This window comes from Cervus canadensis, chromosome 8 (genome assembly GCF_019320065.1).
Source record: "Cervus canadensis isolate Bull #8, Minnesota chromosome 8, ASM1932006v1, whole genome shotgun sequence".
Lineage (NCBI taxonomy): Eukaryota > Metazoa > Chordata > Mammalia > Artiodactyla > Cervidae > Cervus > Cervus canadensis.
Genome location: NC_057393.1, coordinates 62,684,953 through 62,700,506, shown reverse-complemented (window position 1 = coordinate 62,700,506; position 15,554 = coordinate 62,684,953). Strand labels below are relative to the sequence as shown.

The 15,554-nt window shown below is 37.1% G+C and overlaps 1 protein-coding gene across 4 annotated transcripts in view; it reads left to right on the top strand.

The window, feature by feature from the left end:
• The window catches only part of SAMD8 (sterile alpha motif domain containing 8), a 51,565-nt gene that overhangs the window by 12,858 nt on the left and 23,153 nt on the right, over positions 1 to 15,554 (top strand). For all 4 annotated transcript variants that reach the window (XM_043476474.1, XM_043476472.1, XM_043476471.1 and 1 more), the window contains one exon: positions 14,086 to 14,678. In XM_043476474.1, coding sequence (XP_043332409.1) covers positions 14,101 to 14,678 — 578 coding nt within the window. In that variant the 5' untranslated portion in view covers positions 14,086 to 14,100. The remainder of the gene's footprint in view (positions 1 to 14,085; positions 14,679 to 15,554) is intronic.

Sequence of the window (15,554 nt, the reverse complement as noted above, 5' to 3'; positions counted from 1 at the left end):
ACTGCCAAGGAAGTGCCTCATTAATGTAATCTTTGACGTAATTGAAGACCTTTGATAAATTCTTCTGCTGATAACTAGAAAACATTCAATATTTATAAGCATCAAGCTCTACAGAAGTACATGCACCCTTAGCTCATGTGAGATGGTGTGGTGTAATGAATAAGCAGACGGACTTTGAAATCAGATTGTCTAGGTTGGAGTCTTGTTTGTACTGGTTACTAGTACAAGTTTGTCTGTTTCAGTTATCTGTAAAATGAGAAAGATAATATCTATCTATATGGTTGTTCAGAGGGTTATTTGAGCATATTAGTAAAATATTTAGAACATGCTGGCACTTTGTAACTGCCTTAGATGTTAGCTGATCTATTTAACAGGTATGTTACTACTTCCTGAAAATGCACTGAACAGAGTTTGGAATTAAAGGGAGTGAGTTAGGGTATATAGTTGACCCTTGAGCAACAAGGGTTTGAATTGTATAGGGACACTTCTTTGTGGATTTTTTTCAGTAGTAAATAACTGCAGTACTACACGATCTGCAGTTGGTCAAATCCCTGGATGCAGAACCATGGGTATGAAGGAACTGAACTGCCCATTTGGAGGGCTGGCTAGAGGTTATGTGCAGATTTTTGACAGAGCGGAAGGTGGGCATGTTATTTTTTAAGGATTAACACTACAGATGTCAAATACCTTGTACCTGAATATCTTGCCCACCATATCCCTGGACCACTGGTTGGATGCCTCATTGTGCTCATCATGCTGTGCTGTGCTTAGTCACTCAGTCGTGTCCGACTCTTTGCAGCCCCATGGACTGCATCACAGCCCGCCAGGCTCCTCTGTCCAGGGGGATTCTCTAGGCAAGAATACTGGAATGGGTTGCCATGTCTTCCTCCAGGGGTTCTTCCCAATCCAGGGATTGAACCCAGGTCTCCCACATTGCAGGCGGATTCTTTATCGGCTCAGCTACCAGGGAAGCTTGTGTGTATGTTTATATTTTATTCAGTTGTGTCATATAGGTTATAAGAGAGACAACAACTCAACAGAAAATCAGCCAGTGTATAATAGGTCAAATAAGATGTGTGCACAGTCACCTCGAAGATTAGTTATCCAAGCCAGACAAGCCAGAAGTAGAAGAACGGACAGAATCAGACTGAGCGATGTAATGCAGTACTTTGAAACTCTTGGTACATATCAGAATCACTTGGAGAACTTTTAAAAATGTATAGGTGTAAAGCTCATCTAGCTTGAGAGATTTCGACTCAATTGTCCTGTAGTGGGGCATGGGGATTGTTGGTACAGACATGTTTTTAAAATTTAGATTATTCTCATATATAGCCAGGGTTGAAAGCCATCATGTATATAGTTTACTTAGAGCATAGGCAGAGGACGAGTCAGAGAGAATTGGCTTTTTATATCCTGCACTGTGTAGAAGAGAGACAAACAAACTGGGAGATGGAAACAGCCTTTTCTACATAGGTATCTATGTGGCACAGACGGTACTTTAGGTCTCGTAAGAGTCTGGATTAAATTTTTCTTAATAGCGTCTGTTTTTCCTTGTTCTGATTACTTACTCTACAAGTAACATTCTGCTTACTAAATCAGCCTTCTAGATATATCCAAATTATAAGGTTTTGTCTGAGACAAGGTGTTTGAGCATTCGCTCTAGACACTTGTCTAGTGTCGGCATTCTGGTGATTTTGCTGTTAGTCTCCCTTGGTTTTGATGAACTTTAGAGGTACTGACAAGGTCAGATTTTGAAGCTTCAAGACTGAATACCAGATCCTGGTTCCTTGTGAATTTACCAAGTTAGTGACCAGGGGTTGTCTCTTGGGAATTAGACATTCTAAATTTCTTGATTTAAAACTATTCTGAAGTCATGAAGAATTTGTAATAAAATTTTGTAATTAAAAATAGGCATAAATCAAAGGAAAATTTTAAATCTTTTTAAGAGTATATACTTTTAACAATGAAATAACCAATCTAAAGGCAGGATTTTGTTTTATTTTTTTAAATGATCTTGTTCAAAAAGGCTTTGGGAATTGAGTTCAGTTATTTTGATTACTGCTACTTTTTTGCACATTCATTTAATAATGCTTATTGAGGACCTATTATGCACTAATCACACAGACCTTAGTAGTGTTCTTAGTAATTCATGCTATCTTCTGTAAAAATAAAACAAAAATTACCTAACAAAAACCCACTAAACTTTCTTGCTGTCCTAGGTATTAGATATTTAGATATTTAGTTTACTAAATACATTCTTATTTTCCTTTTTCTCCCCCTTTCTTTAATTTTTACTGTGGTATTTGTGTATTTTCTTATTCTTGATATTGTTGAACCTAACTAATAGATGAAATGGCCAGATCTGAATATTTGCTTTATTTACATTTTTAATGGGACATTTTATTACTAAGTCCTTTTCTACTGACACAGTGTTCTTGGTTGAGGAAAAGATCATTGAATAGCCTATTGTAATAAAACATGTCATTCATCCCAAAGATAATGGTATATAAATTTAATAAGAAGAATAGATAAAACCATATCCTTCTTAATTAATTTACCAGGAAATTCAAGGAAACAGCATAAAGTTGTTTGCCTTACCTAGAATTTTACCAGATTGTGGAACTTATGAGTTAGTTTGAAGCCTTTAACTTTGGGTACTTTACTTGCTTTGAAAGATGACAACGTGAAAGACTGAAGGGGTAAAATGGTTATATTCAGTCAGGGTTCAATTACAAGAGACAAACTACTTTAGCCTGTGGACTGGGCTGCTAAGAATGACTTCTGTTGTTTTCTTTTGTTTTTCATTTTGTCTGTGCCAGATCGTAATTGCGAAATGTAGGATCTTTTAGTTGTGGCATGCAAGCTCTTTAGTTGTTGCTTGTGGGATCTAGTTCCCTGACTTGGGATCGAACCTGGACCGCTACATTGGGAGCGTAGAGTCTTAGCCACTGGACCACCAGGGAAGTCCAGGAATGACTTCTAGAACAAAATTTGAACAAGCCTGCTAGAGGAGTGCTACCTTTGCCACAGTTAGCAAAGGTAAATATTAGGGTATCAGAAGGCCAGTATGGAGCTGTTAGTTTAAGAACACACCATTTGAACAACAGCCATAACAGACCAATTCAAAAATGAGCAAGAGAATTGAATAGACATTTCTCTAAAGAATATATACAAATGCCCAGAAAGCAGATAAAAAGATGCATAACATCACTAGTCATTAATGGGAATCAAATCAAAACTACAGTGAGATACCACTTCATACCCATTAGCAGGACCATTATTAAAACCAAAAATCAAAAAAAAGCAAGTGTTAGTAAGGGATGTGGAAAATTAAAACACTTGTGTGTTGCTCTTGAGAATGTAAAATGATGCAACTGCTTTGAAAATGGTATGATGATTCCTGAAAAAATTAAACAATCAAATGACCCAGCAATTCCATGTCTGGATATATACTCAAAAGAAGTGAAAGCAAAACTTGAACAGATATTTGTATAATACCCACGTCCATAGCAGCATTATTCACAATAGCCAAGAACTAAAAGCAACCCAAGTGTCCACTGATGGATGAATGAATAAACAAAACATTGTATATAAATACAATGGAATATTATTTAGCCTTAAAAATAAGAAAGTTTCTGACATATGCTAAAACATGGTGAACCTTAAAGATATTATGCAAAGGAGAATAAGGCAGACATGAAAGGACAAACATGGTAGGATTCCACTGGTTGTGTTGCAGTTCAGTGCAGTTCAGTTGCTTAGTCATGTCCGACTCTTTGCAACCCCATGAACTGTAGCACGTCAGGCTTCCCTGTCCATCCACCAACTCCTGGAGCTTGCTCAAACTCATGTCCATCGAGTCAGTGATGCCATCCAACCATCTCATCCTCTGTTGTCCCCTTCTCCTCCCGCCTTCAATCTTTCCCAGCATCAGGGTCTTTTCCAATAAGTCAGTTCTTCACATCAGGTGGCCAAAGTATTGGAGCTTCAGCTTCAGCATCCATCCTTCCAAAAAATGTTCAGGACTAATTTCCTTTAGAATGGATTGGTTTGACCTCCTTGCAGTCCAAGGGACTCTCAAGAGTCTTCTCCTAACACCACAGTTCAAAAGCATCAATTCTTCAGTGCTCAGCTTTCTTTACAGTATAATTCTCACATCCATACATGACTACTGGAAAAACCATAGCTTTGACTAGATGGACCTTTGTTGGTAAAGTAATGTCTCTGCTTTTTAATATGCTGTCCAGGTTTATTGTACCTTTTCTTTCAAGGAGCAAGAGTCTTTTAATTTCAAGGCTGCAGTCACCATCTGCAGTGATTTTGGAGCCCCCAAAAATAAAGTCTGTCACTGTTTCCATTGTTTCCCCATCTATTTGCCATGAAGTGATGGGCCTGGATGCCATGATCTTAGTTTTCTGAGTGTTGAGCTTTAAGCCAACTTTTTCGCTCTCCTCTTTCACTTTCATCAAGAGGCTCTTTAGTCCTTCACTTTCTGCCATAAGGGTGGTGTCATCTGCATATCTGAGGTTATTGATATTTCTTCCAGCAATCTTGATTCCAGCTTGCGCTTCATCCAGCCCGGCATTTCACATGATGTACTCTGCATGGAAGTTGCATAAGCAGGGTGACAATATACAGCCTTGATGTACTCCTTCCCCAATTCGGAACCAGTCCATTGTTCCATGTCCGGTTCTAACTGTTACTTCTTGACCTGCATACAGGTTTCTCAGGAGGCAGATAAGGTCGTCTGGTATTCCCATCTCTTTAGGAACTTTCTTAAAATTTAAGAATTTTAAGTTTGTTTTGATCCATACAGTCAAAGGCTTTGACGTAGTCAATAAAACAGAAGTAGACGTTTTTCTGGATACTGGTTGTGTCTAGAATAATAGAGACAGAAAGTAGAATGGTGTTTGACAGGAGCATGCAGGAGGAAACAATGGGGAATGTTCATTTGGCATGATTGAAAAGTTTTAAAAATAAATGATGGTTAATTATTGAACAACAATGTAAATGTACTTAATTCCACTGAAGAAGTGAAGTGCTGTGCACTTAAAAATGATTGAAACAATAAAATTTCAGGTATGTATAGTTTAACACACACAGAAGAAACATATCATCATATATGTGATGAAGGCATTAGAAAGCCAGTATTGCTACTCTATAGCTGCAGCTGCTTCCTGACAAAAAGTGAGTGATTGGAAACTGGAGAATTACATACACACTCACACACAACCAACATTTCCATAATCTTTCTTGTGGATACCAAACTTCAGAAAAATTTGGCCCCTACTTCACTTTCTGCTTTTGATGCCGTGCAGGGGGCCCTGTGGGGTTCCTGGGCACAAAGCCCTTTTGTGTCCCGCATGTCTTTGATTATAGGAAACAGCTTTCATTCATTCTCCATCACCTTCCCTGAGTCCAAGTGGGCAGATTCAAGCAGTTATTAATTAGGAAAGGGATGGGAGACCAGGGAGAAAAAAACAGTCCAGAGCAGCCTTGGAGCAAGGTCCTGTTTCTCTATCAAAGGATACACACAACATCATCTTTGAGCTATTTTGCAGATACTGAAACCCCCTCCAGGTGGGAGAAGTTAATGATTAACAATGATATGCTGTCCACAAGCATGTAGACCCCAGACCAGTTGGACCTGAAGGTTGATGTTGCTGACTCCTACTTACCTCACCATCAACCTATCAGAAGAATGTCTAGGAGCTGATCACACCCTCTTGGACAATTACTGTAAAACTTCTCACTGTCTTCCCCAAGTTGGGACACATGGTTTTGAGGGCATTAGCCTGCTGTTTCCCATTTTGCCTGGCAAAGCAATAAAGCTGTTCTTTTCTACTTCAGCCAAAATTTTCTCTGAGATTTGATTCAACACTGGTGTACAGAAAAGCTCAGCTTTCAACATCACTTTTCCACATCTCATGTCAGAGGATATAGTTGGCTAAACTTAATTCCCATTTAGAACCTTAGTGGCAAGGGATCCTGCAGAATAATTTTTAGTTTTTTAACCTCTGTAGTACGAAAAACAACTGGAAGGAGATTGGAAAGGATGCTGAGTGCCAATTCATCGTATTTGTCACAGACACTGAGTCAGTGGTGATTCACGGATGGTAATACTCCTTGTCTCAAGTCATCATTTCCAGTAGTGGCCAGATTGTCCTGTAGCTGGTCAGTCAGAGATGGGGTAGGGCAAAGTAAATAGCTTTAGTGAGGCAGAATAGGGAAAGAGTTTGTTGATAGACATTGTTTCTTTTTGCAGTTCTAGACTGATTGTGCTTGGTTTGTTACACCTAATACACAGTATTGACAGTTTTAATATAGTATTAGTAACTGAGTTATTTATATTATTGTGAAGATAATAATTTAGTGCTTATCACTCCAGTGGAATGCATATCACTCATTGATTAATGAATAGCTATGCTTCTGTTAAGAAATACCAGATTTTGGGAGGACTTCCCTAGTGGTCCAGTGGTTAAAACTTTGCCTTCCAATGCACTGGGTGCAGATTTAATCCTTGGTTGGGAAGCTAAGATCCCACATGCCTCACGGCCAAAAAGCAAAAACATAAGCAATATTGTAACAAATTTAATTAAGACTTAAAAAAAAAAAAAGAAATACCAGATTTAAAGTTCTTGTGTTTATGAAAGCTGTTTTCATTGTGTTAAGTATGGAGATAAGATCATAGGAAATAATGAACTCTTACTGTCAAGCTGTTGAAATCTCTAATCAATGTGAACTAAATATGGAGAAAAATATAAATTTGCTAGTAAATGAACGAGTTGATATGCTGAAAATTGAATTTTTGAATAGGTTTCAAAAATTTGTCAGAGTCCATCCAAAAGATAAGGTATCTTTATAGAACAGTCAGATACTTTATGTATAGATGAGTTGGAACTAAGTTTGAGTAATGCCTGTTGTTGGTACGATTCTACATGAGTGAACTGTGTTCTCAGTGCTTTGTATTGACCTTTGATAACTAATTTCTTAATTGCTCATAATTTCAAAGTAAGCTTATTTTAAATTGTGTCTCAAGTTGAGATCTTTCCTCTATGTACCAATTAACATTTTGGACAGGTACCATGCTTTGCATGCAGTGCTTTTTGATGTGGATCAGACTTTAATGACTACCTAGGAGTTAGTGTCCAAATAACATGTCAGAATTTTTTGATTCTGTTATTCTACTTCTAGAAATCTAACTGAAGACACTGCAATACTATTTGTAATAGTAAAAAAGTTGTGAACAGTTGTCAACATTGGGAAATCAGCAGATTGTGGTATAGCCATAATGGAGTGTCCTTTTCAAAGGACAGTTTGATGACATTAGACAGGACTCGCGCAACAGTGTTAAGTAAAAATGTATTACATGTGACATGATTTCTCTGTAGAAATTTTCTCTATAGAAAATACTATGTGTGAAAGATAAATTTAAAAATTACAAGCAGTAGTTCTTGGGGCAGGGGTAATTTTGAAATTATAATTTCAGTGTTCTTCAACAGATGCATTGTTCTTCTATATATTTTTCTGTCTTTATTATAGAAGTATATACTTTAGCAGATCAAAACAATGCAGAAATCTGTAGACTAAAAACCATAAAATTATGTCCTTAAGTCACTTAACTAGGCAAATAAAGTCCAGTTTATCAACTTGTTCTCTTATGGGTTTTGTTTTTGTCGTCATAGCTAAGAAATATTTTCTTAACCTAAGTTCAGAAAGATTTTCTCCTCTATTTTCTTTTAGAAGTTTTCTAGTTTTAGATTTTACCTTAGGTCTATAATCCATTGAAGTTAATTTTTATATGTGGTGAGAGGTACGGATTAATGTTTCTGCATGTGGATATTCATTTGATCTAATAGCATTTGATGAAAAGACTGTTCTTTCTCCACTGAATTGCCTGTGCTTAACTGTAGAAAATTATATATCCATATATATGTAGGTCTGTTTCTCAATTCTCTGTTCTATTCCATTGATTTATTTTTATGCCAGTCCTCAGTTCAGTTCAGTGGCTCACTTGTGTCTGACTCTGCGACCCCATAGATTGCAGCTCGCCAGGCTTCTCTGTCCATCACCAACTCCTGGAGTTTACTCATGTCCATTGAGTCGGTGATGCCATCCAACCATCTCATCCTCTGTCATCCCCTTCTCCTCCTGCCTTCAATCTTTCCCAGCATCAGGGACCTTTCCAATGAGTCAGTCTTGTAATTAGTTATCTAATCTTATTCTTTTTCAAGCTTGTTTTGGTTATTCTGTGTCCTTTGCATTTCCATATCAGTTTTTGAAATAAGTTTATCACTATCTACAAAGAAACCTGTTGGGATTTTGATTGGGGTTGCATGGAATTTATAGACAAAATTTGGGAAGAATTGATGCATGTCAATGAAAATCAGTTGATCTAAGATAGAAATGGAAAATTTTATTTGAGCCAGACTGGAGACTATAACCCAAGAACAGCATGTCAGAAAGCTTTCAGAGCCGTTCTACCAATTAGAAGTGGAGGCATAGTTATGTAAGTTTTCTGGGCTTTTTTTTTTTTTTTTTGGAGACAGAGGGCTGTACATTAAATGACATATTATTGACAGTTAATACTCCAGATCTAAAAGTCTTGTGGCCCCTTAACAAGATCAAGAAGGAATGTTATCTTTTAAGGAGTTGTCTTCTTGGTGCTAGAAGAATGTTGCACTTTATGGCTAAGCAGCTGTTTCTGCCAATGGGGGAGGTTTGGTTGATGCGTAATGCAGATATGCAGTTCTTGGTGGTAAAGGGAGAAGAGGCCAAAGGGCAGAGAAAAAAAATTTTTTTTTTAAATTTTATGTTTAAATTTTTCTTGTCTTGCCATAAAATGTGAATGTTTTCATATATAAAATATGAATCCTTTAAAAATATTATTGACTTTGATTTGCTAAGATAGGTTTCAGTAAACAGTAATCCCTTTGTCTCCTCTTGCTCAGTCCCCGGAAACTACTGTCTGCTTTCTGTCTCTATGAATTTGTTCGGCATGTCATCTAAAGTGAATCACACAACATTTGTCCTTTTGTGTCTGACTTATTTCATTTAGCACAAGGTCTTCAAGTTTCCTTTTAAAGACTGAATAACGTTCGCTTCATTTTTAAAAGCTCTCTTTTTCCTGTGTTTCATTTTGAATAATTCATATTGTTATGTCTTCAAGTTTACTATGCCTCAGCAGCATCTAATCAGCTATTAATCCCATCCAATGTGTTTTTTATTACATATCTTTGCAATTTCATTTCTAGAAGTTTGAGTTGGATCTTATGTGTCCATATCTCTATTTCACTTTTTGAACGTATGTAATACAGTTATCATATCTGTGTTAACATCCTTGTCTGATAATTTTACTAACTGTGTCTGTTCTGGGTCAATTTCAATTGATTTTCTACATGTTGTAGGTGAGTCTTCCTACTTCTGTGCATGCCTGGTCATCTTTGATTGGTTCCCAGACATAGTGATTTTACCCGTTGGGTGCTGAATACTTTTGTATTCCTATTAATATTCTCCCACTTTGTTGAGGGATGTAATTAAATTACTTGAAAACACTCTGATCCTTTTGATTCTGCTTTTAAGATATGTTTGGCTGAACCAGAGACATGTTTAGGTTTAGGGCCAGATTTCTCCATATCAGCGCTAATTTTTTGTTGTGAGGGACTGTCCTATGCATTGCAGAGTGTTTTAACAGTATCCCTAGGTCTCTAGTCTTTAGATGAGCCCCTAGCTGTGACAACCAAAAATATCTCCAGAAATTGCCAAATGTTTTGGGTTGCCAGTTGCCCCCAGTTGAGAGCTCCTGTTTTAGGGTTAATTTTGCCTTTCTACTATGGAAAGATCTTGCTGTGTACTCTGCCCAGTGCCCCATGAATCATGAGATTTTTTTTTTTCCAGCCTGGTTGTTTGCGGTAGGTGCTTTTAGTGATATTGTGTGAGTACTAGGCATTATCGCCTCTAATCTTTCTGGGTGGTTCTTTTTTCAGTCTTGTTTGGTTTCCTCACATACAAATGTTGATCAGCATTCAGCTGCCTGTTCAAGGGAGATCCTTTGCAAATCTCTGGAGTTCCATCTTCATCTACGTACAGTGTTACAACAAAAATACTGTAGGCTGAGTGCCTTAACACATCTATTTCTCATGGATCTGGAGGCCAAGGAATCCAAGATCAAAGTGCCAGCAGATTTGGTGTCTATGAGGTCTGCTTCATAGGTGGTCTCTTTTATCGGTGTCTTTACATGGCAGAAGGGCTGAGAGAACTCTCTGGGGTATATAAGGGCATTAATTCTGTTCATGAGTATTCTGCCTTAATGACCTAATCACCTCCTAATACTATCCCACTAGGGGTCAGAATTTCAATATAGGAATATAAGCATTCAGTCTATAATAAGTTCTGTCTTTCTCCTCTCTTTTATTCTATCCCATGTACACTAGCCACCTTGATTTCCCTAGACTCTCACTTCCATCACAACTCACGTTGCCTGCTGGGCCTCGCCCAGTTTATATCCTGCATCGCTCGTACATGGCAAGGGGTAGTAGGGCTCACCTTGTTTCCTCCTCTCAACGATCTCCTTGTTGTCTCGTGCCAACTGTCTTGAAACTGGTTTTCTCTCCATATATTTTGTCTATATTTTGGCTGTTTCAGGTGGAAAAGTAAATCTGGTTTCTCTTACTGCATCTTGGTCAGAAACAGAAGTCCCTTTAACTGATAGTCGATTCATATCAATTATTGATGAAAGCTGAAAGTATACTGAAATGTTTACTAGTAATTTCTTCATTCTGTAGGTTTGTATGAAATCTATAGCTGTCATTTTCTTCATTAAAAGTTTCCTGTTCCCTGTAGGTCCTTTGGTACAACAAAAATATTATGTTGTCCTGAAGCCTTTTATCATCTTTAGTGCAGGTTTTCGTAGTGTTAACTAAATATGGGGCTCTGACTGTATGTAGCAGCATAGAATTAAAGGGCGTGCCCTGACCTGATGAAGTACAAGAGTGCAATGTGTCATGCTTTTAGGGCATTGCCACAGCATGTTCAAAGACTTCTGGGAAGCTTTCTTGTACGATAACTCGTATTTTCTAGCAGCTGAAACACCAGCATCAAAGCCTGTTTGTTAGTTAGATTGAGGATATAAAGAACAGATTGTTAGCCAGATTGGAGGTGATAAAAGACAGGAAAAAAAAAACAAAACACGCGAGAGATCATTTTGAGCAGTATATGAAATGAAATTCTACTGAAGAATAAGGCTCAAAGGATGGGAGTGCCTTGGAACCCACTGGTGGTAAGCTGTTAGAAAAATGAGAAAGTGAAATAGAAATAAAATGACAGAAGGAATCTGGCCTTATTTTGTATGAGATGAGCCTCTTGTACTTTTTACAATGTAATTGTTTCAGAGTTCATAGCGTGCACTTGTTGGATATTCAGGGTTGAAATAATTTATTCAGAGAATACCTTGGGGAAAAGATATGTATGTGGTATGTAGGATGAAGCCATCTGGCTATCTATATGGATTAAAACATAGCAAAATCATTTAAAATGGAGCTATATATATATATGTAATAAGTGATATAAAATTATATACATCAATGTGTGTAAATTCCATGAGTTGAAGTGAATACATCATAATTCCCTGTCCTTTGGGGTGGTGATGCTATATTATAGGTAAAAGGATTAAGACTGGAAAGCTATTGTGGCTTTATACTATTAAAAGCTTTGTTTGGAAACACTGATTTAAGGTTTCCAAAAACTAGGTTTGCTTTGTAGTAATCAAAATATAAACATTTAATGAGCATGTTTCTTGTTGGCTGAATATTTTTGATGGTGTAAAAAGCATTTATGTAGTTGAGTATCTGCCTTTTTCAGGTAATTATAAGTATTCATGGCAAGAGTTTGTGTTGGACAGAAGAATGCAGAAATAGCAGCTTTTTACTTTTCCTCCGCATAAGGAAGCATAGAAGGTTTTCATAGCCAAAAATGCTGATGATAAGGGAATGATAAGCACTAAAACCAGGAGTTACTACATCTGGGAGGAGAGAAGGGTATTGATGTTTTGTTTTAGTTTTTAAAACTTTTAAAATCAAGTTTAACACATGTAAAGTGTAGCTCATAAGTATACGGATTGATGAATTTTCAGTTTATAACTACTATTCAAATTAAGAAACGGAACATATGTATTGGAACTGTTTGATTTTTTTTTTTTCCCCAAGCTGGGTAGTGGGCATGTGAGTATTTGTTGTGTCATTCTTTCTTCTTCTTTTTTTAATGCTTTAAAGTTTACCTACTGTGTTTTTAAAAAATCATCTCAGAAGAAAATACGGTCTTTAGTGATCTGGAAAATGTCAGAAAACCCACTGACTTTAGTTGTTGAGAAAGTACTTTAGGGAACTAGGTTTTTTCCATGTGAGCCCTTGTCTCCCATGTATCTGATAAAAATGTAGAAGCCTGATACAGGCTCAAGTTACTGAACACTTTATTTTATTTTTTTAAATATATTTATTTGGTTGTGCCAGGTCTTAGTTGCAGCATGTGGGATCTAGTTCCCTGATCAGGGATTGAACCCAGGCCCCCAGCATCGGGAGCACAGAGCCGTAGCCACTGGACCAGCAGGGAAGTCCTACTGAGCACTTTAAAGTGGAAAGAGAACACGAGCAGAACTGTGTGGGATCAAAGTAGTAAACATTATTAGTACTTGTTGAAATGGTACATTCTTTCTATAATTGCAGTATGGGGACTTCCTTGGAGGTCCAGTGGTTAGGACACAGCACTTTCATTCTGAGGACTCAGATTTAGCCCCTGGTCGGGAACTAAGATCCCACAAGCCGTGTGGTGTGGCCACACACACAAAGAAAGAAATACTATAATTGCAGTATAAAATGTGGCCCCTCAAATTTGTGGGCATTGAAGTGTTTTATCACTAAATCACAATGATATTTTAAGAAGGAAATTCCTTATAAATTCTGTAATGGAATATTCAAGGTATAGAAAGAAATGAACTATTAAGATATTTATAGATATTTATATCTAGTAAAGATTTTATATCTATTGTAGAAATTGTTTGTGTAGTAGATAGAAATATGTTCAATCTTAAGGGGGTTCCTGAAATTAGTTTTCTATCTACCTTTGTGGGGTGTTTTGTTTTTTTTTCTTTTTGGAGTCAGTTGCTGTTCAGTTCCCAAGTTGTGTCCAACTCTTTGTGACCCCATGGACTGTAGCGCACCAGGCCTCCCTGTCTCTCACCATCTCTCAGAGTTTGCCCAAGTTCATGCCGATTGAATCAGTGATGCCGTCCAGTCATTGCATCCTCTGCTGCCCCCTTCTGCTTCTGCTTTCAGTCTTTCCCAGCATCAGGGTCTTTTCCATTGAGTCAGCTGTTCAGAGCTGTTAGTAATTGCCTTCTGCTCTTCCTTCTGAGCTGGGGGGGCTTATCTTTTGGTGTCATATCTTTTTGCCTTTTTATACAGCTTATGGGGTTCTCACGGCAAGAATACTGGAGTGGTTTGCCATTGCCTCCTCTAGTGGACCATGTTTTGTCAGAATTCTCCACTATGACCGTCTGTCTTGGGTGGCCCTGCATGGCATGACTCATAGCTCCATTGAGTTATTCAAGCTGCTTCTCCACAACAAGGCAGTGATCCATGATTTGGAGGCAGGAGAGATATTCCTCAAACGTGAAGATTTCTAAAATTTGATTTATTTTCATGTATGACAAATCTTTCTGTATATCTCATTTTATGAAAGTGTTGAGTTATATTCTCAATTGTTCTCACCAGTAGGCTTTTTCTAATTAAGTTATGGCCTGATATGGTATGGCAAAGCCATTTGTAAAATATTACAAAGAAACCATTTTATAAAAATGTTTGGTCATTAGCTTTTCCTCTGCTACTGAATTTATGTGCATAAACTTATTAGAATGTTAATCTATTGAAAACTACTCACTAATGAATAATTTTGTTTCTTTTTTCTTATCCAGAAGCCAATACGGCAATGTAGATGAATAGCTGTTTCTGGTGTATTTATGTGTATTTGGTCTTCAAAGAAGTTGTTAGGGCACGTTGAATTTTTGTTTATTTTCCTACTTTCCCTTGATAGACAGTTGAAGAAGAAATGGCTGGTCCTAATCAACTCTGCATTCGCCGCTGGACTACCAAGCATGTAGCTGTTTGGCTGAAGGATGAAGGCTTTTTTGAGTATGTGGATGTTTTATGCAACAAGCACCGACTTGATGGAATCACATTGCTTACATTGACTGAATATGATCTCCGATCTCCTCCTCTGGAAATCAAAGTCTTAGGGGACATTAAAAGGTTAATGCTCTCAGTCCGAAAATTGCAGAAAATACATATTGATGTTTTAGAAGAGATGGGATACAACAGTGACAGTCCCATGAGTCCCATGACTCCATTAATCAGTGCTCTGCAGAGTGCAGAGTGGCTCTGTAATGGGGAGCCTTCACATGACTGTGATGGACCCATCACTGATTTGAATTCTGATCAGTACCAGTATGTGAATGGTAAAAACAAACACTCTATTCGAAGATTGGACCCAGAGTATTGGAAGACCATACTGAGTTGTATATATGTTTTCATAGTATTTGGATTTACATCTTTCATAATGGTTATTGTCCATGAGCGAGTGCCTGACATGCAGACCTATCCACCACTCCCAGATATATTCTTGGACAGGTAAGTTTTCTTTCTAGTTACCAAATTTGTAGAAGATAGCTATAATAGGAGTGATAGAGTAGAAAGAACCACTCCTTATTTTATTTTTCTATGCTATATTTCTATTTTTCTATGTTATAGCTGTAATGTTTTCTACATTTATGTTATAGCTTCTTGGGCACTTCATATTTTAAAAGGATTTCCTGGAATGTTATTTGTAATAAGTGGAATTAGGTTATTATTATTATTTTTTAAAAGATGAACAGGGTTTTGCTTTTCTAAAAATGTGGGGAAGTCTCCTGTATCATCAAATAAATTGTAATTATCACAGATGCTACAAACTGATTCTTGATAGTATTCTGTTGGTTTATAAATAATGCATAAAAAAGAGTACAGTATATTAAATGAAAAATAAGAGTAGAACAAAACTTAAAACTATTAGTTTTTATATTTGTGATTTTAAAATGTGTTTTTAGTTTGTATTGCTGTCTTATTTGTTTTTATAAAATATTGTACCCTTCTGAAAGTGCCTTATAGTATATGGGTTTTTTTTTTTTAATGAAGTGAATTACAGTGTCCACATTAAGGTGGCAGAATGACACATATAATCACATTTTATTCTCAAGCCCTGACAAAAAGCAGAGTGAAGAAGTTATGTTTGTTTGTTGGTCTTAAATTATAAACACAAGGAAAGGGCAGATAAGAGAGGAGAAAAGAGCTGTACATTTTTGAAAGTTTGAAAGCAGATGGGTGAGTAGCAACAAGCGGAGCTAAAGTAACCTAATTCTAAAGCAGCCATCAGGAAAGCTGAGAACCCAGTCTATGTTGCAGATTTCTCAAAGCTCTGGATACTGTAGGTGAAAGGGTGATGCTAAAAAAAAAAAAAAAGAGAGAATT